The 25708-nt window shown below is 43.1% G+C and overlaps 1 protein-coding gene across 3 annotated transcripts in view; it reads left to right on the forward strand.

Moving 5' to 3' along the window:
* Nucleotides 1-25708, forward strand: part of LTBP2 (latent transforming growth factor beta binding protein 2) — a 129689-nt gene that overhangs the window by 53465 nt on the left and 50516 nt on the right. For all 3 annotated transcript variants that reach the window (XM_083740817.1, XM_083740816.1, XM_083740818.1), the window contains 3 exons: nt 783-1063; nt 3839-3941; nt 24315-24389. In XM_083740817.1, coding sequence (XP_083596943.1) covers nt 783-1063; nt 3839-3941; nt 24315-24389 — 459 coding nt within the window. The remainder of the gene's footprint in view (nt 1-782; nt 1064-3838; nt 3942-24314; nt 24390-25708) is intronic.

Consider the following 25708-nt stretch of genomic DNA (forward strand, 5'->3'; position numbering starts at 1 on the left):
CCTTTTACTGCCATGCAGGTATCTGCTTTGTATTTTAATTTATTATTAGATATGGTTGAGATATATAGATACACACACACACACACACACACACACACACACACACACACACACACACAAAATGAGGACCTAAGTAGAGGTTTCTGAATTTCTTAATTAAAATCCCCATAAAGAAATAGCAGCACTCCCTTCACATAGGTAAAACCCCTGGTCTAGAATTCATAATAAGTCACTCATGTAGGCTATAATCTATGCATAGCCTAGAAAGTAGCTAATGGATGATGCTAATATTCTTGTCCATATAGTGGTACCTTGATTTACAAACGCCTCAGGTTACAAACTCCGCTAACCTGGAAGAGTTACCTCGAGCTGAGAACTTTGCCCCAGGATGAGAACGGAAATTGTGTGCTGGCGGCGCAGCGGCAGCAAGAGGCCCCATTAGCGAAAGCATGCCTCTAGTTAAGAACAGTTTCTGGTTAAGAACGGACCTCCAGAACGAATTAAGTTCGTAACTAGAGGTACCACTGTATTCTGATACTCACAGGTTTCGTGGTTTTCCCTGGGCTTCATGGCAAGTCAAAAGTTATTTCCCTTGTTTGTACATTTTGGGCCATAAATGAACAGCAATGGCTGCTTTTCAATCTCATGGTTGTACTGAGAACCACTGTGGTCCTGCAGATGGAGCAAATGTCAGAGTATATCCACTAACCCCTCTAGAAATTTGTAGGTTGCTGCAGAGCAAGAAGCAAAGTCATGTTTCCGTTGACAAACTTTCCTTCCAGCTTCCAGAAACCCTTCCCTTGTGAACGTACATATCACCCACCCTCCGGAAGCTGCTGTGCAGATCCATCAGGTAGCTCGAGTGAAAAGTGACGCAGATCAGTCGGAAGAGAACAGTGTTGAAGCTGTGTTGATATCTCAGTTTCCATTGGGTTCGCACCAGTACAGTGATAACGCCACCACCATCACCATCAACAACAACAACATTGTCACAGAGAGACATCAGCAGCAGAGGCCTCAGGACCTAGTGGGAAAGTGTTACATGGAGTCAATGCATGGAAAGGTCAGAGCTATTCTGTCTTAACTCAGTTTTGTTCACACACTTGGGGTGTAGGTTATGGAATGTGAGAATAATGGATGCAGTGTGTGTGAACCCTGAGCATGCGCATGAAATGTCATTTTGTATTATTTGATTTTATTTATTGAAAACATTTGTATCCCACCTTCTGTTGAAAAATCCAAGGTAACGTCATAAGGTAATGTTGAATGCAATAAGAAAATTTAAAAATGCAAAAATTATCATCAAGCAAAAGAAACAGTGGCGGAAAACTAATGGATAAAAGCAGGTAAAAATGATGAAATAAAGGCAGCTACAAACATTTAAAAGATCAAGCACAATGATTCAGGCATTTTGGTCCACCAGGGAGAATGTACAATTATTTTTAAAATTACCTCAGCCTACAAATGCTCTAGAAAGTCAAACAAAAAATGCCAGGCAGGGTTCATTCAATTCTGTAGGTAGCGCTTTTTCCTTCCCCCAGAAACTCTTCCTCACAAAGGAGGCAGCTGAGCCTGTGGTCTGAAGCACTTTGCACATCTTCAAAGAGCACATCTAGTCCTGTGAGTCAATAGAAGTGCTGATCAACTGATGCTACCTTGACCATATGTTGTTCTGAGACTTTTTGTTCCAGCCTTTTTACGGGCTGTTTTTCCTCACACACATACACTCAAACAATCTGGGTCCAAAGGACACTCTTTTTATAGCTAGTTACGATTTTAGTAGGAAATGAATATATATGGAAACTCTTCTCACAATAAACAAATGCTTGGTATTGATTAAAATTCATTTCCCTTGAAGCTTCTAGGGAAAGAAAATTCACATGAGTGCTGCAATCTTGCCCTTCCCTTCCCTTCCCTGCCCTTCCCTTCCCTTCCCTTCCCTTGAGAGCCAGTGTGGTGTAGTGGTTAAGAGCGGTAGTCTTGTAATCTGGGGAACCGGGTTCGAGTCTCCGCTCCTCCACGTGCAGCTGCTGGGTGACCTTGGGCTAGTCACACTTCTCTGAAGTCTCTCAGCCCAACTCACCTCACAGAGTGTTTGTTGTGGGGGAGGAAGGGAAAGGAGAATGTTAGCCGCTTTGAGACTCCTTAAAGGGAGTGAAAGGCGGGATATCAAATCCAAACCTTCTTCTTTCTTCTTCTTCCTTCCCTTCCCTTCCCTTCCTTCTTGTTTCATAGATTCTGTGGAATTATACAATGCTTGTGTGTATTTTTTAGATTGCTACATTGCATTTTTAACCCAGATTTTCAGGGGACAGTCTGTGTCATTTGGGATCCATGCCCAAGGCAATCAATTTTGACATTAGTCAGACTCGGCTCCATCCTGATTCCTAGTACTAGGTCTTCTCAGCCAAGCAATTCTACATGGATTCATTCTGAAAATTTGGTATGAAACATTTTGCCTATAATAATAGGGTTGGAAAATCCCAATTCCACTTTATGAGAGTAAATGATCCATGCAGTCGCTGTTTTTCTTAAGTACTTATTTGTTCCCCCAAGTGCTGACTGGCGGATTTAGTGAAAGGCGGAGAGACATTTAGGCCTTACTTCATCTCAGGTAGGGTTCTATAGGTCACTTCAGGGGGTGGGAGTGGGGAAACTACCTTGTTCTTCTCTTGTTTCGTTCCACTGGAGCAGGGTCCGCAGCAGAGCAGACTAGGTGATGGCTAGGAGCCTGGGCAGGAAGCATTTGTCTCTTCCGTTTCAGTCTGAAGCCATACTTATTGGAATGTGAGTGCTGGGCACATGGCCATTTTGGCGATGGATGAATGCCAGATTTGGCCTGTGGACTACGACAATTCAGCTCTAATGGGGGAGACTGTAATCCAGAGGGCCTTGTTAGGAGGGGGGGAAAATACTCATTAAGTAAATGAAAACGCCTTGCCACAAATGTCCCCACAAGGTCTGGAATTGTCTACCCATCCCGCGAGTTAATAGATGTACGTCTGTGAAAAGGCATTTGTTTTATCCAAAGGCTTTGCTTGGTGATATTATCTCTGGGTCATGCTCTGCTGCTCAAACATAACAGTAATACCTTGTATCTAATACTAATACCCTGGCTTTCCAAGAGCCACAGATACATGCAGGCTCTCGTTTTCCTGTCTGCGAGACTGTTTACTGTCTTAAAATACACCTCTGGCCCTGCAGGGAGCATGGGTGCCTGTAATGACGCCTAAGAATAATGCAAGCACCATTGTTAGAGATGGAGGAGAAGTTTGTTTGGTTTGCATTTCACTGCGAAACTCCTTAACACAAAGTGAAGGAACAGCTATCCTTCAACATTTACAGTACACTGCTCTGAATTTTGCAATGTAGTTCTCTAACCCAAAAATGTCTGTGTTAGGGGAAAGGGCACAGATAAAATGTCATATTAGTGTAAATAACATGCAAAACGCTCAGCATGAGGGGAAAATGTGTACATTAAACAAAAATGCATTTGTTAGGAGAAATGTTCTTGGAAATGCATATAATTTTTATGTGGTCTTTTTTTCTTTAAGCCCATTAAGTGATGTGGAACGGAACTTAAAGAATGGAAAAAGTAGAAACCGAGAGAAACCAACACTGACAGATTTATTCATCCCTAACCCCTACTCTTTCACAGAAAGGCAGGCCTGTACTTCTCCTTCCCAGCACTGGCATCTTGGCACCTTTAGCTGTGGTCTACAATGTGGTGCCCAATGGATTGAAAGATTGGGCATAGGGCTTAACATGGCCTTCCTTCCAAAGTACAAATAGCACAAGATTCTGATGCTATCTCTTTCCCCCCCATTTCTCTTTCTAGTGTGCTGACCCACTACCTGGTCTGGCCAGCTATGAGGATTGTTGTGGCAGTGTGGGGGCCTTTTGGGGGGTCAGCAGATGCATCCCATGTCCATCGAAACCAGGTAAGTGCTATCTAAGGGAGAAATCATTAGCATTGCCATCTACAAGTCTTGTAGGGCCAATGCAGGGCATGAGGCTGAACATAAACTGGGTTGTTACTGATCCATTTGGACTGACCCATTTGGAACTGGAAAGTAGCACAAGGCATGGCCACTTGTTTTAGAGACACTGTTTCTTCCTGGACATGATCCTGAATGCACTTGGGCAGGAGAAAGTATGTAATATGGTCTTCTCAGGGGTGATTACTTGGCTGCAGTGTCAGTTTAGGTGCCAGCAGGAATTGGTTTGACGCGGTTGCTGGCTCAGAACTTTGTGGTCTGCTTATATACCAGATCTGTAAAACCCAAGGGCAGTCTGATGCTTGTTCCATGTCAGAGAAATTAGGCAGGAGAAAACTGGAAAACAGTGCCCGTCATTTTAGGAGGTATGCCTGCATATTGGCTGGTGAAGTTGCATACTCAGCCTTACAGACTTACAGGCCTGCTTTAGATGAAGACTTGGCAGGGGCTCTGGAAATAACACTACATCAAACAATTGGCAGGGTGGAATCTAGAGTCCATTCCAGGGGCATACAAATCCAGTTCTGCATTTTCTTTTCCCAGTACCCAAAGAGATTGATGCAGAACAAAGGTAGAGGTTATTCTGAAAGGAGCATGGCACTTCCATTGGCTTATTTCTTGGTGTGCACTGGAAAGACCTAGTGAATGAAGAGGGAGACTGACTTAGTGTTCTTCCAGAGTGGAACTTCTGGAATCTGCATGCTGAATTGCCCACACTATTGGGTATGCCAGGGCTGTGTAGGTAGGAAAGGGGCAAAGTTTAGTGCCTGGTTTTAAAAAAATTTTCTTATCAGTTTTTAAAATAAATACTTGAATTTATGACAAGTTCCCCTTTAATTAGACACTGTGGCAGGATTACGGTCATCAGGTTCCCCTGCCCCCACCCCATGGGTAGCATGTGCTGAGAAGTAATTGATAATTAGCTCTTGTTCTGCTTTGTATTTATATACTTAAACCTATATTGCTTTTTATTTTATTTTTAATAATATTGGATTTATTCTATGTTTGTTAAATTGTTTATTTTGCCATTTTTTTATTTATTCAGTTGCTCTCTATTTCATATATTTGTATTATGATGTTTTGAATGTTTGGTGTAAGCCACTTTGGGCAAAACTGATGGTGGAAAAGTGGCATATAAGTAATCTTAATCAACCAAGTAAGAGAAGGATCAAACTGCTATGATGAAAATGAAGATGGCATTGTCTTGATCTATGTTGTCAGGCTTGAGGCCATAGCAATTATATTATTATTTATTATTATTATTATTATTGCTTACTTACACCCCACCCATCTGACTTTTTAATTTATTTATTTATTTCGATTGCGTCATGCTAACACGGCTACCTACCTGAATCTGGATTTTTAGGACCAGTGGTGTTATGTGGTCCTGGCAGCTGCTCCCATGTTTCTGTGTCACCTACAAAGGTAGCCAGTGGCGTAGCGTGGGGGGTGCAGGGGGGGGCCGGCCGCACCAGGCGCAACTTCTGGGGGTTAGGGTTAGCGGGCGCAAATCCACGGGTTAGGGGGGCGCAAATTACTTGCCTTGCCCCGGGTGCTGACAACCCACGCCACGCCACTGAAGGTAGCCTACTAATTATTTCACATAAAAATATCCAGGTATGCCAGTGACATTCACATAGACATATTCCACACAGCAGTCACAACAACAACAACAACAATTATTATATATTTATTTATACTCCACCCTTTTTCCTGATGGAATTCAAGGTGGTTTACAGGTAAAAAAGAAGACCACTAAAAACATTGAAAAATCTATCATTAAAATAGAATTAAACATGGATAAAATTAAAGCTATATACGTACATACAAGTATATAAAATCTGTTTAAATAAACAAACTATGTTAGGAAAGTATTTCAGTTTCCCAGGTGCAAAATAACTAAAGTAAAAATAAAAACACCAGCACCAAAACAGATGTGCAATTTTGAGGGGAGGGGAATTTGACTGTGGGGAAGAAATTAGTAACAAACACATTTAGGGCTCCATAACTGATTGTGCAGAAAGGCCCCAAAATGGCCCTTGCATTCCACAAGACAAAATCAAGCTTCAGTCTGTTAATGAGCTGCTCCCTAGTGGGACATGTGAAAATCAGCCCACAGCCTCAAGAAGGGATTATTATATCAGAAAGGGCAATCTCATGTGATCAAAGAAGTAGTTGCTGTAAGACTGGAAGTGGCCAACCTGTGTTTGCATCACAGGTTCTTTCGATGTGGGACACATTTAGCTTGTTTTGGTGTTTGTCAAAGGAACCTGTCCAGGGTCTACTCTTGAGTTCATCTTTATCCTTTCTAAGACTTGCTGGATAAAGGAAATCCATATCTCCTTGCACAATGATCTTGATGCCAGCTTTAGGTTTGCAGGACTGTCAGAAGCTTTTCGCATAATCTTCTCTGTCATGGCAGCCGCGATTTCTGTTAGCCCAGCTGACTTTCATTTGTGCTGCCATGGACTGAACCAGTTATGCAACAGCTGATGCAGTGTAACAAACTCAGCATGGATGGGCTTATGGCACTTGTGGCCATAGTCTTTTAACTGGTTGCCTTGAGATGTAGTAAGCTGAACCATGCATTCAGCACTTAGAAATTGCATGGCTGGGTAGCTGTAAGTCATGGGCTGGAATAAATCATCTTTGCTTACAGGTGTGTCAGATTGCAGTCCAGGTCTGGCTTCTTGGAGCTCTATGGAAGGATTCAACTCTGCCCATTCATCCATTCTTGTGTGTGTCTGGGGGGGGGGGAGAGGGAGAGGGAGAGAATGAACTCAATGTCATGGACTGGCTAGTTGCCAAGAAGAAGAGTTTGGATTTAATATCCCGCTTTATCACTTCTCGAAGGAGTCTCAAAGCAGCTAACAATCTCCTTTCCCTTCCTCCCCCACAACAAACACTCTGTGAGGTGAGTGAGGCTGAGAGACTTCAAAGAAGTGTGACTAGCCCAAGGTCACCCAGCAGCTGCATGTGGAGGAGCGGGGAAGCGAACCCGGTTCACCAGATTATGAGTCCACCACTCTTAACCACTACTCCACACTGGAGTGGTGGGAGGCATCAGCTGGGGAACCCCCAAGGGAAGAAAACCCAGAACCCAAGGGATTGGTTGTGAAACAATGATGAGTGGGCAGAGGCAGCAGACTGGAAGGAGGAGGTGTCGGAAGCTGAAGAGGTAACAAGGTTTAGTGAGCAAGAAGAGGTGGTGGCAGAGAGCAGTCCAGAAGCAGAGGCAGAAGCAGAGACTGGTGAGGAGGGGGCCCGAGAGGTAGGCTGCCAGGGAGTCTCTCTCTCAGGCTGTAATCAGGTTCCTTCCCATTGTTCTCCCAGGACACAGAGAGGAACAAAGAGGGCAGAGCAAAGAGAGACAAGGCGAAGGAGCCACAGGTTGCTGGGGAAGGACCCAGGGGAGGAGCCTTAGAGAGCAGTGGGAAATGGCTTCTGCTCTTGCAACCACCTCACTGGGGCAAGACCTACTGGGAAGAGTTGTGGAACTAACATCTGGGGAGAATTTTTAAAAGGCGTTGCTTTGTCCTGGATCGGGGAAAAAAGCTCAACATTTTTCGAGGTGTCCTGGGTTTTACTTTTTGAAATATGGCGACCCTATGCCTATGCCTGCACTCTTTTGGTTTTTTTGAATATAAAGTTAACTTCACTGACACTGGCTGTTTTATTGCTGACCTGCTCCCCACTCCTGCTGCTGATACTCATACGCCTGCGCATTCCCCCAGCTGCTGCTGTGTAGCCCAACCAGCTCTGTACTTTCATTGCCTCGATTCCTTTTAGAACTAACAACTCACATATATCACATTTCTCACATTTTAAAAAAGCTTTTTTTGGTTGTTTTTGTTCTAATGAGAGAAAACGTGTGTTGGGAAGTTGCGATGGGTAGTGTTGAGTATGGTATTCAACGCATTCCCTCAATGGACCTCCCACTGAGTCAGCCAAGGGTTGGCAAATAGGTGGCAGATCGCCCAGATTAACCCAGAGTCACTGAGAGATGCTGAACGATGTTACAAGCTGCACACCATTCCTTGAACTAGAATGGAAAAACATTGTTAAAACCAAATCCTTGCCCATCCTCACTGGGATAATGATAAAAAGATGACTCAGATAAAATATTGCAAACAACTAATGAAGTCTATGAAAATAACTTTGCCAAGCAGAGTGGCTCCATAGCACCCCAGAGGCTGCTCAACTCCCGCTGAGTGTGCTGTGGGGCAATTTTTAAATGGAAAAAGGGAGTTGATTCTATGGAAATGGAATTTATGTAGTGCTTTTCATTAAGTGTGCATTTCTGTGAGTCTTTTCATCCTGTGGAATTTCAGCATGAGTTACTCATCTCTCTCTCTCTGGAGCGGTCCCCAAAGATTTAGAATAGAGACTCTACTTACTTGAAAAGGGCCAGTGCATTGTCTTTGTTGAATGCATACTTTTTGTTTCAACTTTCTGTTAGCTCACGTCTCTTTTCTAGCAAAGTGCAGCTGGAAGTGCTCTGCTAATTGTTCTGCAGTGCATAGGAGGGTAACCAAGCAATTTTAATTGCTTAAATAGATTCAGTGGAATTGCTTGAATGGAAATCTATCCCAGACACCAAAGCTGTTGGAGGCTTTATTTTTTAAAGTGCCCTTGAATTTGTATGATCAGAAATCTATATCCCATGATAGAATCATATTGTCAAGAAAGAGTAAAAGGACATCCATTCCAAGCCTCTCTTTCTTCAGACTTCCATGCAGTTTACCCTGTTTGAAGCCCCTGGGCATCCAAGCCATTTTAGGCCTGCTGTGAATTTAAAGCTGCAGCTTATTAAGAAGGAATGCAGCTTGCTTGGGCTTAGCGGTCTCCACTTAGGTGTTCAGCTGGATGGCTAACTAACTGCGCAGGTGACTCTCCCTCCAAACTCACTCCTCTCACAGCAAGCAAACTGAATTTGCAGAGCAAATACTTGCACTCACATACTACAATGAGCAGGAAACCCAGAAGTGGGTATTTTCGACTTTTTTTTCTTTTTCTTTTTTTGGACGCTTTACTTAATTCCAACCCCTGGTTGAAGCAAATAGACTCAAAGCAATCTTGGCACTTTCAGGAAGCAATTTTAATGCTGCTCTTCTGATTATAGTTCCTCTTTCACTGCTCTCCTGGCTTCTTATGTTTAATGTTAGTAATTTAATATTCCTCTTTATATATATATATATATATATTTATTAGTTTTTTAACTTATCATTTTCAATAATTATTAAACATACTTTTATATCTTATACAATTTTTTGGCTTCCATCAATCACATCTGAAATTTTTCCAATCTTTTCACTTAATATACATTTCTTACTTTCACTATTACATTTAAATCTCATAACTAATATCTCTCTTCTTTCTCAGTAATTTAATATTCCTGCTCCAGCACCTAAGATGTTTCAGTGGCCGGTCTTTTTAACTGTTGTGTTGCTATTTTGCATATGTTGTCCTTGTTTCCTGTCTCTTCATGAGCTGCAGGAGGAGGCAGTGGCTGCCACCAGCTTGGATGACTTTAAAAGAATATTAGACAAACTCAGTGGCTACCATCCATGATGACTATGCTCTGACTCTGCAGATGGAGGCAGACGTGCTTCTGAATACCAGTTGCTGGAAACCACAGTAGGCGAAAGTGTTCTTACACTCAGGTCCTGCTTCCGGATTTTCCCCAGGCATCTGGTTGGCCACTGAGACAACAGAATGCTGGACCAGATGGACCATTGGCCTGATCCAATAGTCTCTTCTTGTGTTCCTGCTTTATAGTGCTAGATTATCATTGCAACCCAGTATGTTAAAGTAGACAAACACAACCTCACTTAAGAAAAAGGCATGCAAAGCAAGGATGTATATCTCTCAGCTAGAAGGCTGCCTTACCCACTCCCTTTACATTGGGATGGGAGTACGGTGGACGCTCGGGTTGCGAATGTGATCCGTGTGGGATGCACGTTCGCAACCCGCAGCATTTGCAACCCGCAGCGGCGCGTTTGTGCACGCGCAGGTTGCAATTCAGCGCTTCTGCGCATGCGCAAAACACGATTTAGCACTTCTGCACATGCGCGACCGCCAAAACCTGGAAGTTGTGGGTGAACATATCAGACAACACAGCAATTCTTCAAACAGCTCTTGTTTATTCACAAGCCAAAACAGAACTGAACTGAAGGGTTCAGACAGCCTGCTTATATAGAGCTCCACTAGAATGCAACAGTAACCATTTTCTTTAACTATCCAATCACTGAACGTCACTTTCAATCCCTTATTTGCATATGTGGACCTGAGTGAAAACTATCTACAGTATCCCCCTGCTGGCCCAGGGTGAGAACTTCAGCATATAACAGTAACCTGTTCCGGTACTTCCGAGTTTCGGTGCGTCCTTAACCTGAAAAAGCGCAACCTGAAGTGTCTGTAACCCGAGGTATGACTGTAATGTGCTAAGGGGAGTCACAGCCAAATAAAACACCACAGGAAAGGTATGCGGTCCAGGACTGGACCTAAGTTTGAGGGAGTCCTAGGCAAATGTTCCCTGCATTTGGTGGGACATGGTAGGGAGCAGCACTACCATTTTGTTTTCTTCCAGTGCCCCTGATGTAGCATCGCCCTGGGGCATTGTGGGAAATTAAATGGGAAATGGTATCCCCCCCTACACACACTGGTGGCTCTCATTGGCTTTGTCATATGGCCCTGGAGTGACACCAGCAATATTGTGTGCAGTTCAAATGACAACTTGCTGGCCCAACCACCTGGCAAGGCAGGTGTCATGGCTCAGGGCCAGTGTCAGTGCACTGAGAGGTCCTGTTGTGGTGCTGGGACCCAGCAGCTACCCAAAATGCCATGTTCTGATGCTTGGCCTGCTTTGTTCACAGTTACACTTCTTCAGAGACACTCATGTTAACCTAGATTAAATTACACCAGGCTGAATGTTGAATACCATCTATCTCAGAAGTCAGCATTTTACACTAGCCCCTTCCTTTGTTCCTACGAATCATGAATGGCTTTCTTATCCGCCGCTTTCCTCCTCACTGTTGCACAGTCTCATCGAACAGCTTAGTTCCTTTGCATCATCTACTCCATGTGTTTATTCTTCAAGTAATGATATCTTTCCTTCTTGTTGGAACCTGCCGTCGCTCCTGTTTGTCATATAGGCAGTTCACTGTTTTCTGGCATGGTTCCATCACCTTCCTGTCAGCAGTGGCTCACAGCCCCCCAAGCAGCCATGCTGGGCCCCCTGCAGAGATTAACTGTGACTGTTAAAGCTGATTTCTACGCAGCTACTTCGACATGCAGCTCAGCAAGTCAGCTTGGCGTTTTGTAGCTAATCATTCATAGCAGTGACTCCATTCTGGCTTCTGTTAGCCCTCAGGCCGCCCTCTTTCATTTGCAGCTGCCTGCACTGATGTAAGGCATGCTTGGAGCACTGGAGCAGACATGTAGCCTAGAATTGAGCGCATCAAAGTGTGCGGCCAGTTCCAAGCATTATCTGCAAACAAGTTCCTCTAATTGAGAGCTTGGCACCCTGAGGGCTCCTGAGGAGTGGCATGTACACGTGCCACATTTTAAATACCTTGGAAGTTGGCTAGGGCAGGATTCTTACGCCCAATTTAGGGTTTATACAGAAACTGTGATTACCCGCCCCTGGCCAAAGCTTTTTCTTGAACTGAAGGTACTGCAAAAAAAATATCCAACTGTATATTAGTCCATAGCCTGCCATGTATTCACAAGTGAATATTCATTACTCTGGCTTGTGTCCTAAAGTAAGTTAATTTTAGGAAGTTCACAGGTGGAAAGTTTCCTGCCCACAATTTCTCCTCTCCGTACCCTCCTGAAAAAGCCCCCATGGAAAGTCAGGAGTCCCTCCTGAACAATGCAGTGGGACACAGGAGTTGCTTGAGGAGGTGGGAATCCCCCAAATTTTGTCTAGCTTTGGGATAGTCTTCCTTTCCCTCTTACCTTCCCAAGCCCCACCTATCCCCTTGACCCTGTGGAGAGGCTTTTTGTGGAGCACAGGTTGGTTTGGGGGACAGGTCAGGTAACGGAGAGCATTGGCAACTTTTCCTGTGAACTTCTCTAAGTTGTCTTAGGATTCAAGCCTCTGCAGTCGAAATATATTATTTTATCCAACTTAGAAAGTCAAGTGGTCCAACGTTTGGAACACTGACTTAAAACTGAGAAGCCTGGTGGTAGCATAGACCTGCGACACTGTTTATAAGTTGAGATACTGTTCCTGCCTGCACATTTTTGCCATTTCTCTGTCAGGTTTCTTCATGCAGGAGTTACACAATGGGTCCCTGGTTTAGATGCAGAACCTTTAGTGGAGTTTCTGCTACAAGGCAGAGAATAAGAAGGAAAAAGTACATTATGACTGGATGATACATTAGTTATCTGAAATAATCAAGATGCCAGTTTTGTTCTTTTTGAAATAATAGTAGTAGTTGTTGTAGTAATAATCATAATAATAACCATAACCACAACAACTCAAAGCAACGAAAGGGGTGGAGAATTGCTATCAGAAAGAAAAAGCCACAGGAAGTCTTTTCAGGGTACAAATTAATTCCAGACTGTAGGAGGTGAGTTTATTTCTTTATTGCTTATAAATGTATTATGTATTAAATTTGTATACTGCCCTTCATCCATGGATCTCAGGGCAGTTCACAACATACCGTAAATTTACAATAATACATAATAAAAATAAGGACAAAAACAAACCAATAATTCCCCCCTCCCACAACACATTTAAAAGGGCATCTGATGTCAATCAGCCAAAGGCCTGGGTGAAGAGGAACGTTTTCACCTGGTGCCTATAGGTGTATAATGAAGGCGCCTGCCAAACCTCCATTTGTGTTTGTAAGCAATGGTGTTGCTCTTTTGTTTATCTGCTGATGCAGCGTATGAAATATATGGAAATGAAATCTTTTCCACAGCTTGAAAGCCAGCACAATGGACTACCTATCCAGTGAATTATCTTTTCTTCATTTTTGTTCATCTTTTATGAATGCCTTTGTGGAGCTCATGCGATGCGTTGCTATGACCACAGGAGTCTCAGGTTTAAGACTCTGAATGGTGTACTTTCTCCCGTGTTTCTAGGCTTCTAATTGCGTCTAATCTCCCAATAAAATGACAAATCTTTCCCCTTCTCTCAGCTTGGGATCGTTGTTTGCTTGTAGACATAACAGAGACTGACATGGCACTGAATGGACACTAGGGAAATAGGTTCCTGTCCCGGCAGTAGGTGGAGGCCCTGGCTTTAGCCACCTGCAGAGTGCTGGTGGTTGAAACAAAGCCTACTGTTTGCAGATCTGGCAGTAAAGTAAGGCTTACAGGTTACATCATTTTAACCTTCAGCCAAGTCTTCAGGCAGGGCTGATATCCCACTTTCCCCCAAGGAAGGATCTCTCAGATGCCTGTTAGTCTAAGCCACATTTCCTCTTTCTGGAGAGAATTATAAACACACACACACATACAGTTGAGAAGTCCTAATCCTTTCTGGCTGCCTCTACAGATGCAGTCACTGGCTGTGCTTAGTCAGAACATCTGACCTGTTTGCTTGAAGTGACTTTGTTCTCCTTCCTTATATCACATCCAAGTCCAGGAATCCAGAGCCGCAGGATCAGTCTATTTGGAATGAAGGGAATGAGAAGGTCAGCTGCAATTCTCCTTCAAACCTGGCTTTTGGTTTTAATGACTTCACTCTTTTTGGACCACCGTTGACTAAATGGTGACTTCATACGTATGGAAGGAGATGCTTGAATGGTGTCTGAATGGTGGTCTAGATTATAGGTGTCTAATTTGTGGTATAGATCAATGTCACAAATTGTGCAAGCAGCAGTGGTTTGTGGCACTTCTAGATGGGAGTAGGAGAATCAGGCCTCTCTAGCACTGTCTAGCACCTTGGAGTTGTTGTTTTTTACTAGAAGCAAAACCAATTCAAAGCATGGGGTGGCAAGCACACTGTGGTATATATTACACTGGCACCATCTCATACTGTGAGCATGATTTGTAGCATGCTTGCATACCCTCCAACATTTCTCCAATGAAAATAGGGGCATCCCTCTTAATGAGGGTGAGAGAGGAGAGCGTTAAAATATGGTCTGAAGCTCAACATAAAAAAAAATGAAGATCATGGCCACTGGTCCCATCACCTCCTGGCAAATAGAAGGGGAAGAAATGGAGGGAGCGAGAGATTTTACTTTCTTGGGCTCCATGATCACTGCAGATGGTGACAGCAGACATGAAATTAAAAGATGCCTGCTTCTTCGGAGAAAAGCAATGACAAACCTAGACAGCATCTTAAAAAGCAGAGGCATCACCTTGCCGACAAAGGTCCATATAGTTAAAGCCATGGTTTTCCCAGTAGTGATGTATGGAAGTGAGAGCTGGACCATAAAGAAGGCTGATCACCGAAGAATTGATGCTTTTGAATTATGGTGCTGGAGGAGACTCTTGAGAGTCCCATGGACTGCAAGAAGATCAAACCTATCCATTCTCAAGGAAATCAGCCCTGAGTGCTCACTGGAAGGACAGATCGTGAAGCTGAGGCTCCAATACTTTGGCCGCCTCATGAGAAGAGAAGACTCCCTGGAAAAGACCCTGATGTTGGGAAAGATGGAGAGCGCACAAGGAGAAGGGGACGACAGAGGACGAGATGGTTGGACAGTGTTCTTGAAGCTACCAACATGAGTCTGACCAAACTGCGGGAGGCAGTGGAAGACAGGAGTGCCTGGCGTGCTCTGGTCCATGGGGTCACGAAGAGTCGGACACGACTAAACAACAACAAAAACAATGAAAAGTGAGACATTATGAGATGAAATCAGAAACTGGGATGACTTCTGTAAATCTGGGACTGTCCCTGTCCCTGGAAAACGGGGACACTTGGAGGGTCTGCAAAAAGAGAGAGAGAAAATTATTTGCTCAGTAATTTTGGGCAAAACTAAAAAAGTTCAACAACCTTTCTGTCCAGATTTTCACTTTCCATCCCCTCCCCTCCCTGCACTCAAATATTATTTTCAGGATGTAGAGATCAAAACTACGCAGTGAGACTTGCTTCTCACTGAATAAGCAAGCATGATTGTGCTGTGCATTAATAATCCCACCTTTACTCCTGCATCTGTCCTACATTTCCTTTTAAAATAAATAAATCACTTCAGTTCACTTGAAAAACATGGTGCTGGAGTTTTTCTGGAATTTATTGGCTTACTTATACTCGCCTATAAAAAAAAGGTTTTGAGAGGTTTAATTGTGCATGTTGCCAGCTATTTTTTTAAAATAAAAAAACCCATAGACCTATTTTAAGCAACTATTTAAAATTGACTACAGTGAGTCAGGAAACCATGTGTAGCCAAGACTGTGAGAACCTTGTAAAAAAGCAGGGGGAAGGTAATAAATGAGCCCTGGGCTGTTACTCCAGCACCTAATCAGGAGCCTGTGTCATTCCTTCCACTTTCATTTCCCTTATCACGTGCCACCAGAACGAAAGAAAAAAAAAATCCCACATAAGCAGAGTGCTTTGGAAAGGCAGTCACAGGTGCCGTTACTGCACAGTTTTGGCAACACCTGACATTAACAGTAGTTGGAAACTGGCAGTGTGGACTTTTGAAAATAACCATTTAAGCTGATGGACTCTTCCTGCAGGACTTGGGCAAGTCTTAGGCTGCATATGAACTATCCTGTATATTTAAAGCCCTCACACACTTCCTCTAAAATCCTGAAAACTGTTGCTTATCCTTCGTATAGCTACAATTCCAAGCACGCTTAACAAACCCCAGTTCCCAATATATATTTTTTTTTGGGGGGGGTATTGGCTTTCAAATGTGCTCTAAATGTATTGTGTGTATATACAACCGTAGAGCCCATACTCCTTCAGCTGCATATTGTCATGAGCAATGTGGTGAGGAGGAATTTGCCTTTTTCTGGTCTGGGATTTTACCCCACATTCAATATAAATTATCATTTAGTAGAAGTGATTATTTAAAAAAACAAAACACTGCAGTTTAGCTTGCTGGTTAATGTTCCTGATTCTCCTGGGAGTGGACAGAGCTGGCTTCAGCACAAGGCAATGTGAAAAGGTCAGCCTATACCAGAATACAGTAGGCACAATTTCCCTTCCTCTAGCCTCTAGGGGCATATTTAATTTTTTGCTTAATTTGTGAAAGTGTCTCAATCTAGCACCAATGCTGGAAAGTTCACAGCCGCTTTTACAGGGCCAATTTGTTTTGGAAAAGATAGCATTGGGCACTTAGGATAGCTTTATCATAATTACTTGCACAGAGTAAGCAGGTATTAGGAGACAATACCAATAAGCATATAGCAAGAACTAGATTCACAATCTCATCAGTCCAAATGCTCCCCAAATAGCTCACCAGGCTGTTTGCACACCCAGAGCAGGCAAAACTTATTTCCATTTTCACACCTTGGCAGGTGGATGTGGCTCACATTCTGGGTACTTTTGAACAGTTACTGTATTTTTTGCTCTATAAGACTTTTTCCCTCCTAAAAAGTAAAGGGAAATGTGTGTGCATCTTATGGAGCGAATGCAGGCTGCGTAGCTATCCCAGAAGCCAGAACAACAAGAGGGATCGCTGCGCAGTGAAAGCAGCAATCCCTCTTGCTGTTCTGGCTTCTGGGATTCAGAATATTTTTTTCCTTGTTTTCCTCCTCCAGAAACTAGGTGCGTCTTATGGTCTGGTGCGTCTTATAGAGCGAAAAATACGGTAATTGCCTATTTTGTCCAAACAGCTTGAGTGGCAAACCATGATTCAAAATAATACTGTTGGTAAGGGTAGAGAGGGCACCCTTTATTAATGTATATTGCAGTCCAGTTTTAAGTCTATTGTACTAATCACTGAGAGCAGGAATCACTACGATTTGTAATTACTTGGTTTAGTTTTTTAAATATCTAACTGTGCGATTCAATTAAAAGTAAGATTGAAGGGGGGATTGCCAAATGCACATTTATGCTTAAATTTGGGATGTTCTAGTATCCTGAGTCTGCCCCAGAACTAAACCTCCTATTTAATGTGACCTGTCAGTTTTCATGGCAATGAATGGTTTTATACTCAACAATAAAAGTGATATTCTTATTTGTAAGACAAACGGGCACTGTATGTTACTCTTCCAAATTACAAGTCCTTACATATCATGGCAGCAATAACAAACCTAGACAGCATCTTAAAAAGTAGAGACATCACCTTGTCAACAAAGGTCCGTATAGTAAAAGCTACGGTTTTCCCAGTAGTGATGTATGGAAGTGAAAGCTGGACTATAAAGAAGGCTGATCGCCAAAGAATTGATGCTTTTGAATTATGGTGCTGGAGAGGCTCTTGAGAGTCCCATGGACTGCAAGAAGATCAAACCTATCCATTCTCACAGAAATCAGCCCTGAGTGCTCACTGGAAGGAAAGATCATGAAGCTGAGGCTCCAATACTTTGGCCACCTCATGAGAAGAGAAGACCCTGAAGTTGGGAAAGATGGATGGCACAAGGAGAAGGGGACAACAGAGGATGAGATGGTTGGACAGTGTTCTCGAAGCTACCAGCATGAGTTTGACCAAACTGCGGGAGGCAGTGGAAGACAGGTGTGCCTGGCGTGCTCTGGTCCATAGGGTCATGAAGAGTCAGACACGACTAAAAGACTAAACAACAACAACAACAACATATCACAGCCACGAATAACCTGTACATGGCCAGCTCTTTGCATGTCAGTTCTCCAAACAGAAAGAGAAGGTGTCAAGCTGTCTACTTTAAAAGAGAAACGTGTTTGACTAAGATTAAAAATGGTACTGCTTGAACATGATTTCTTAGGTCAGAGATGGCCCTCTGTATCTTTTTTGGACTCCAACTCCCATCAGCCTCAGTCAGTGTGGTCAGGGACGCTGGGAACTGTAGTCCAGCAACATCTGGAGAGCTGAAAGCTCACTATCCCTGCCTCATGTAATGAAAATGTAATGGCAACATCTGAAAGTAAGCATCAAACAGTAATAATAATCTGAAATTCACTGTTGGGGATTGTGAGGAGAAGTAAAATTCTACTTTCACGTGTGGCATTGGTCTGGAGTGGTGGTGTTGATGTTGGGATTTGCACCCCTCTTCTTGAAAGTAAATATTACTGTGTGTGCATAGATTTTTGTAAACTTCAGGCTGCCTGCTGTCCTTTAAAGTAGGGATGGGAAACCAATGGCCATTCAAATGTTGCAAGACTACTGCTCTTATGCCTATTGGCCACGCTGAGTGGGGCAGATGGGAGTTGGGAGTCCGATAATACAGTGGTACCTCGGGTTAAGAACTTAATTCATTCTGGAGGTCCGTTCTTAACCTGAAACTGTTCTTAACCTGAAGCACCACTTTAACTAATGGGGCCTCCCGCTGCTGTTGCGTTGCCGCCGCTCCATTTCTGTTCTCATCCTGAAGCAAAGTTCTTAACCCAAGGTACTATTTCTGGGTTAGCGGAGTCTGTAACCTGAAGCGTATGTAACCTGAAGCGTCTGTAATCCAAGGTACCACTGTATCTGGAAGGCTGAAGATTCCTCATTACTGATTTACAGAATTGTGAGTGTCTAACTCCCCGCCCCTGCCTTGCAAATCTGCATAGGATAATACTGCAAATTGCCCTATCCCCGTGTCTTAATTTTGCACTTGAATGGGGTATTTTTGGTCATTCAATTAAGTCAGTTTGCATACTGATGTGGCAGGTGCCATTTTCCCCACTGCAGTTAAGTGCCTGTGTGTAGGAAGCAAGGGACATGCTCCTGCAAACCAGAGTCATAGAATCATAGATTTGTAGAGTTGGAGGGAGCCACGAGGGTCATCTTGTCCAACCACATGCATTCTAGGATTTTTTCACTCCGCATGGGGCTTGAACCTTTAATCCTGTGATTAAGAGTGTCATACTCTTCCAGTTGAGCTATCCAGCCTCATGGATATTATATCCTTTGTCCTTTTGCATATTATCCAGCCATACAGCACCCAGAGACATATGTTTTTTTAGAATACTGGAGGCCTAATCCATGTTTATCATGGGAAAAGTAATAATTCTTTTCTAAAATCACTCATAACCCCAGAGCTTTTGAATTAATATTAAAACCATTTGCCATGGGAAATTGGGAGAAATTCAAATAATATTTCTTTACTTTACAATAAAAATCTTTACAACTTTAAAAGAATATTTAATAAGGATTTAAAACCATATGAAAAGTCCACATTCACAGTCCTCAGAGTCAAATTGTTGAAGGTTCAGAGTTTGACCAGCAGTGAGCCAGGAAGTATAAGAAAGATTGGGAACTTGTCATAACCACCCCACCCCCCTGAAAATTATGCCTCTCATGATGGTGTCACGTATCCTCTTGTCTGCTTATTGCTGTGACACTTAAAGTGCTGCTATAGAGGAAAAGGATTGAGAATCATACATTTTCCTTTCAGAGATCCCATGACAACCATGTACAAGCATCTTAAAACCCTGTTAAAAGAACACCCTAAAATGGGGAAATGACAAAATTCCCATTCAATACTCAAGAATGGCAAGTGTGGGGGAAGCTAATGGAATTGCCTGAGATATCACCAGAAGTTTGTAGAAGAGCTGGAAACTGAATTTTATTTATTATTTATTTATTAAATTTACATACCACCCTATACCCAAAGGTCTCTGGGCAGTTGACAGAACAAAATCAGAATATAAAACCACAAAATACATAATCAGAATAAAAACAGCAACCCAATAACCCCCTCCTAAAAAACCCCACATTTTAAAAAGGCATATGATTTATGAGTTATGAAGGCGTTTCAGATCGTTAGATGTACCTTCCTGACTAGAAGGCAAAGTGTTCCAAAGTATTGGAATGCTTGGAAACTCATCATGGGGTCATCAAAACTTCCGCTTGTCACATGTCTAGACAGCACAGTTCCAAATGTTTTTCAAATGGCTTTCGGCTTCCCCTGTGCTTTCTAAGTACAGGTCTGAGCAGTTTCCCTGTTGCTCCTTTCCTTTCCCAGGGAAAACCCGCTCTTTAGTGCTAAATGTCAACCTGAAGAAAACCTGAATTGCTGTTTGCTCCGATGGAACACTAAAGAGTCGTTTTCTCTTGGGGAAAGCAGTGGGGCAAGAGAAAGTATAACTAAGCCACTGAGGAACCGGCAATACTGGAGTTTCTCTGTGATCCTTTCCCCATACCATTTTATTTCACAATGATAATTGAGGAGGCCTCCCCCCCCCCCCTGTGTCGGTAACACGTTCTACAGAATCTGTGAACAAGGCTAAGGTTTTAGAAGGGCTACAATATATCTTAGGAATCCTGGTCAGAAAGCCCAGCTCATTCTCTGACGTCCCAAATTCTGGTCCCAGGACAAACCTTATGTATACCACAGAATTAAATTGCTTTCAATAGCCATTTACTCTGTTAGTGGGAGAGTTTAAAAGAGAAGGTTATCTCCCCTCATAAATTACAGTCCCCAACGTTCTCTGGTAGCAGTCATGCTTGTTAAACTAGCATCAAACCAACATTTTCTGCTATATATTTTGGAAAGTGGTCTTTTCACTACGCATTTGGACACCTCTTAATAGTTCAGAACCATTTTATTTTAAATGATGGCTCTTGAGATCTAGGAGCTGGTTTCCATCTGTCTGGATACAGTTAGATGCCATTTTGAATCAAGATGCCAGACTGAACCTTTCAAAGCTGAGCCGATTTTAACCACTGATTTCAAAACTCCACTGACTTTTCCGGGGTTTCTTAGAATTCCTGAGCAGCAGTGGGTCTGAGGCTGCTAGCAGGCTTGCTGTTTAAATAGTTGACTGACAATGGGACCTGGTCAATTGGGCAAATGGATCAGTGCTCCACCAACCTCAGGGCTCATCCGCTCTTACCTTTTGCCAGGTGCGCCAAGACACCCTGTCCCCCTCAATATTTGTTGGAAGGCAGCCGGCTCCCTCAGTGTTGAGGGGGCCCATCGTGCATGACGTGTGCACGATGTGTGCACAATGTGCATTGCAGATTCAGTGGCTGCCTCCTCCAGAGTGCTCAGTCTGCTCTAGACAATGTAACACTTTCTAGACACAGGTCTGATCATTAAAGCTCCATAAAGTTAAAGGTAAAGGGACCCCTGACCATTAGGTCCAGTCGTGGCCGACTCTGGGGTTGCGGCACTCATCTCACTTTATTGGCCGAGGGAGCCGGCGTACAGCTTCCGGGTCATGTGGCCAGCATGACTAAGCCGCTTCTGGAGAACCAGAGCAGCGCACGGAAATGGCGTCTACCTTCCCGCTGGAGCGGTACCTATTTATCTACTTGCACTTTGACGTGCTTTTGTACTGCTAGGTTGGTAGGAGCAGGGACCGAGCAACGGGAGCTCACCCCATCGCAGGGATTCGAACCTCCAACCTTCTGATTGGCAAGTCCTAGGCTCTGTGGTTTAACCCACAGTGCCACCTGCGTCTATATCTCTTTTCTTTTGCCCCAGCACTTTCCCCAGGAAAACCTGCTCTGTAACACTGAATTGGAACAACGGTTCAGGTTTTCTGTGGATTGCTATTTGCTCCGATTTAGCAGTAAAGAGCGGGTTTTCATGGGGAAAGTACCAGTGGGGTGGGAGAAATGCTCAGAACCTGGGCCTGGGCCTAGAAATGCAGCACAAAAGGAAGTCTGGTTGAGGGCACGGCCTATCCTCAGCCAGCCTCCACCTGCATCCTGTCCTACTTACGATCATTCAGGGAATAGTTCTGTCTCTCATTGACATTGACTCCACCTCTTGTGGGTCTCCCTGCCTTTTGTCCCACCAGTCCCAATGGTCACCAATCACCATTGCTGACTGATGAGGGCACTGAACAGGAGCACTCTATGCTGCAACACATTGTTGCCGATCCTCCTCATGCTCTTCCATTTCAGCTCTTCCCAAAAATATGTATGGGAAACTGAAAACCAATCTTTCAACTTTAGGGATCCAGTACCTTTAAATGTTGCACAGATGAGGGAATTCTGGTAGGTGAAGCTTTTCCAATCCCTTCAGCACAGCAACCTGGCAAGCCGTACCTGCCAACATTCCCTCATCTATACAACTGTTAAAAGTACAGATGTACTAACGCTGAAATATCAACCATCACTGCTTTAATTAAGATATGGTTCATTTTTAGAAAAATGTTTTACAGCCCTTTAAGCAGAGAACATATTTAAAAGAGCCAGCTGCCTCATATCCTCTAGACTAGTAATGTCAATCCACTCAGTTTTGTTACATTATTAAATTCAGAAATAGAAACAATCACAGTGAAATCTGTATTAGGGTCCACGGAGCAAATGTACTCTGGTCATCTAAGGGGCAAAGTAAAGTGTTCTGAAATATTATTATTCGTTATTTAGGCACAATCATTCTCAGTGGAGCAAACATTTAGGTCCTCTAATCTCAGCCACAAAATTACTTTCAGGTGAGTGAGAGTAATTTCTGTCACTCTTCTTAACAGATAATTCAGAGTTGATGTGCGTAGCAATAATAGCTACCTTAAGAGGTTATTTGTTGCCACTTAACTAATCCCCTCACTAAGATCCTATTATTTCTAACCTCTGTGAAAGCTGTGCTATTACTTTTGCCTAATTCAGTTCAATAGTTGGAGCCTCTGGAAGCTGTACCTGATGTTCAAACTTCTACAATTTATTTTTATTAAGAGCTGCTTCACAGCCTGGCTACATTGGTGTTTGTTGAGGTAAACTGTGAAGGAGAGACAAGTCTCCAAATATGGCAGTGAACACACGACAGGAAGACGTAACCAGTTATTACGTCATGGGTGCTCCTATGCTTGGGTGGTAACAGCAGGGGACTGCTTAATCCTCAAAGAATAAGGATTATTTTACCTCATTTTTTTTAAAAAAAACTTAATTATTTGAACACTTTTTTCCATTGCAAAAGAGCAATTCTCAGGTTGTTTAAGCAGGAGCCATGGAATTTTGTCACTTACCACAAATGACTTCACTTGTCACAAATGTTGTCACAGGTGCAGTCTCTCCATGCCTCAATAGGATCCATGCCCCAGCAGGATCACTTGCACAGGCTCCTGCTAGCAAAACTTACTTAGTTGAATTCTGCCCTGTGTTTGTGGCAAACCTTGGACTTGTCGACACTTCTGCTTGTCCTGTGCCTAGAAAGCACAAGTCTGAGCGGTTTTGCCTTTGTCCAACCACTTCCCCCCCAAAACCCAGTCTTTAGTGCTAAATCAGAGCAAACCTCAATTCAGAGAAAACAATATTGACATTTGCTCTGATTCAGCGGTAAACAGTGGGTTTTCCCAGGGGTGGGGGTGCAGCAGGGCAAGTGGAAGTGTGGCTGATTCCCTTGTTCCACTGCATATATCAGAGCTTTCATCCTGCAAGATAAACATGCTCATGAGTGTTTGGCCATCGGTTCCAGTTGCTGGAATAGAATACCTGGTCTTTGCCAACAGAGGGCTTACCAGCATTGGGGAATGAATGAGTGCCTTCTTTGTGTGGGGGAGAATCTGTTCCACACTGTTGGGGAAAACAGTGTTAGAGCATTGCGGTTCAGACCAGACAGAACACAGTATTCACATACTGCAAACCAAGGAAGACATGGAAGGCAATCACAGCATTTGTGCTTTCACGTTGGGTGTTTGTGTTTGAAGTCTCTAGGCAGAGTTTAGAGTTCTAGGAAGATAGGTTTTAGCAAAGTTCTCAAGTTGCTGGGTGTGTTCTGGAGAAGAGACGTTTTGTGCAAAGTGCTCCCTCTTCATGCAAAATGCTATTTCTCTCTATTCCTCCTTGTGAACTCTAAAGTAAGCACTACATGGGCTGAGATCAGAGGAAGGGAGAGACTCATACTAGTTGTCCGGTCATCTGAGTTGTGGTTCCCCTAGGTATGGTTTATATCCTGGGGATTATATGGTGCAATTAGGTGCTGAGTTACATCATACTCTATGCTCTACCTGTGCAATGTGGGCATGGTGGTCATCAATGCAGCTATTTTAAAATTGCTTCCCCTCCCATTGAAGTCAATAGGAGGGATATCATTTGTCTCAGGTCCAGGACTAGTTTAAACCTGAGCTGTCAATAGGATCATAAGGAGCGTAGTATGCTCCTCCCCTATGGCACCCATTTCTTGCTCACGACTCTACCCTGTTTTGGTTGTTCCATCAATCTGTCTGGCCAGGTTACCTGGTGTATCTCTTGTGGCAGAAGCATTGCCTGAGTATCAGCTGTTTAGTGGGGCTTCCAGCTAAATCCCGTAGCCTTTCAGATTTGACACAACTTGAATATAGCCTTGTACCCTGAATTTTTCACCCTTGATAAAGCTTTCTTTTCTTTTCTCCTCTCCATCTAGCTCACCCAGTGTTTGAAAATGGGCAAGTTGAATGCCCACAGGGATATAAAAGGTTGAATCGGAGCCACTGCCAAGGTAAGTGTGAAACTTTTTCTCATCCCCTTTCACAGGTACTGTACTGGGTGTTATTCAACTACTGTGTCATGTCAGCACAAAGGTTTCTGCTTGTGCTGCAGGATCCTAAGAGCATAAGAAGAGTCTGCTGAATTAGGCCCATCTAGTCCAGCATCCTGTATTCACAATGGCCAACCAGATTTCTGTGGGAATCCCTAGGCAGAACATGAGCACAACAGCATTCTGTCCTCCTGAGATTTGCAGTAACTGGTATTCAGAGGCATATTGACATTAGAGGTAGGACATAGCCCCTCGGTTAATAGCCCCATGCCCTCCCCCAGATCTGCGCCAGAGGGTTGAGGGAATCTCTGGAACTGAGTTAGGGGATGCATGGAACAAGAGAATTAGTGCTGTGTTGGATTCCACTCATTATATGCAAAAATGATCTGTCCCATGGTTACTTGCTTAATTACAAAACCCTACAGCTCTACTTACAAAGAGCAGAAACATCTAGTCACATTATTATGTATTCTAATTGCTCTTTCACCCCTTGAATCTCATCTTCATTCAATTATCAGCAGTGCCAGTGCATGAACATTTGCCTTACTTGGTCCTGTGATAAGATAAACTCTGCCCTACAACAGATACAGAATCTTCCACTCTGTAGAGAAATATAGGCTGATACATATCTTTGCCTTTGATGAGTTTATAATTAATATAACCTCCCAACTGCAGGGTGTGTTCTAGGTAAATGTTTTCTGGTGGTTGTTTTGAAAAAGGATTATGTTTCTTATACCCTAAAGCAATCTTAGCTGTAGCAGTTTTATTTGTGTAGGAGGTGTTGAGAGGAAGGTTTAAAAGTGAAAGTGAACAGGTGTGGGGAAATCTGTTATTAATTTATTTTTTTAATGTACATCCTGCCACATGCTTTGAAAAGCCTCGGGGCAGCTAATGCAACAATTTAAAACAATACCAGCTTGTTAGTGCAATAAAATTAGTTAACAATAACTATAAGCAGGGTAAATAACAGTTATGAAACACTTATGCTTAAGTCTGGAATAAAATTCATGTCTCTCCAAATGCCCACAAGAAAATTAAGTAACTGATCTCCTAAAAATGAAAACTCTGCAGGCCTTGTGAATCTATGTAAGGAAGAAGTTGGGTGAGGAAAGTGTCTCCACAAAAGATGCTGCTGACACCAGATAATGCTGGTACTCTGAGCATCTTATTACATAAGTGTATGAGATGGGTCATACAATTTTATATCCACACCAATGGTTTATATATGGTTCCAAGAGCTGGAATGTGCTCTGTAAAGTAATGGAGGATTATGCATGGAG

This window comes from Podarcis gaigeae (genome assembly GCF_964106915.1).
Source record: "Podarcis gaigeae genome assembly, chromosome: 1".
In the NCBI taxonomy this organism is placed as follows: Eukaryota; Metazoa; Chordata; class Lepidosauria; order Squamata; family Lacertidae; genus Podarcis; species Podarcis gaigeae.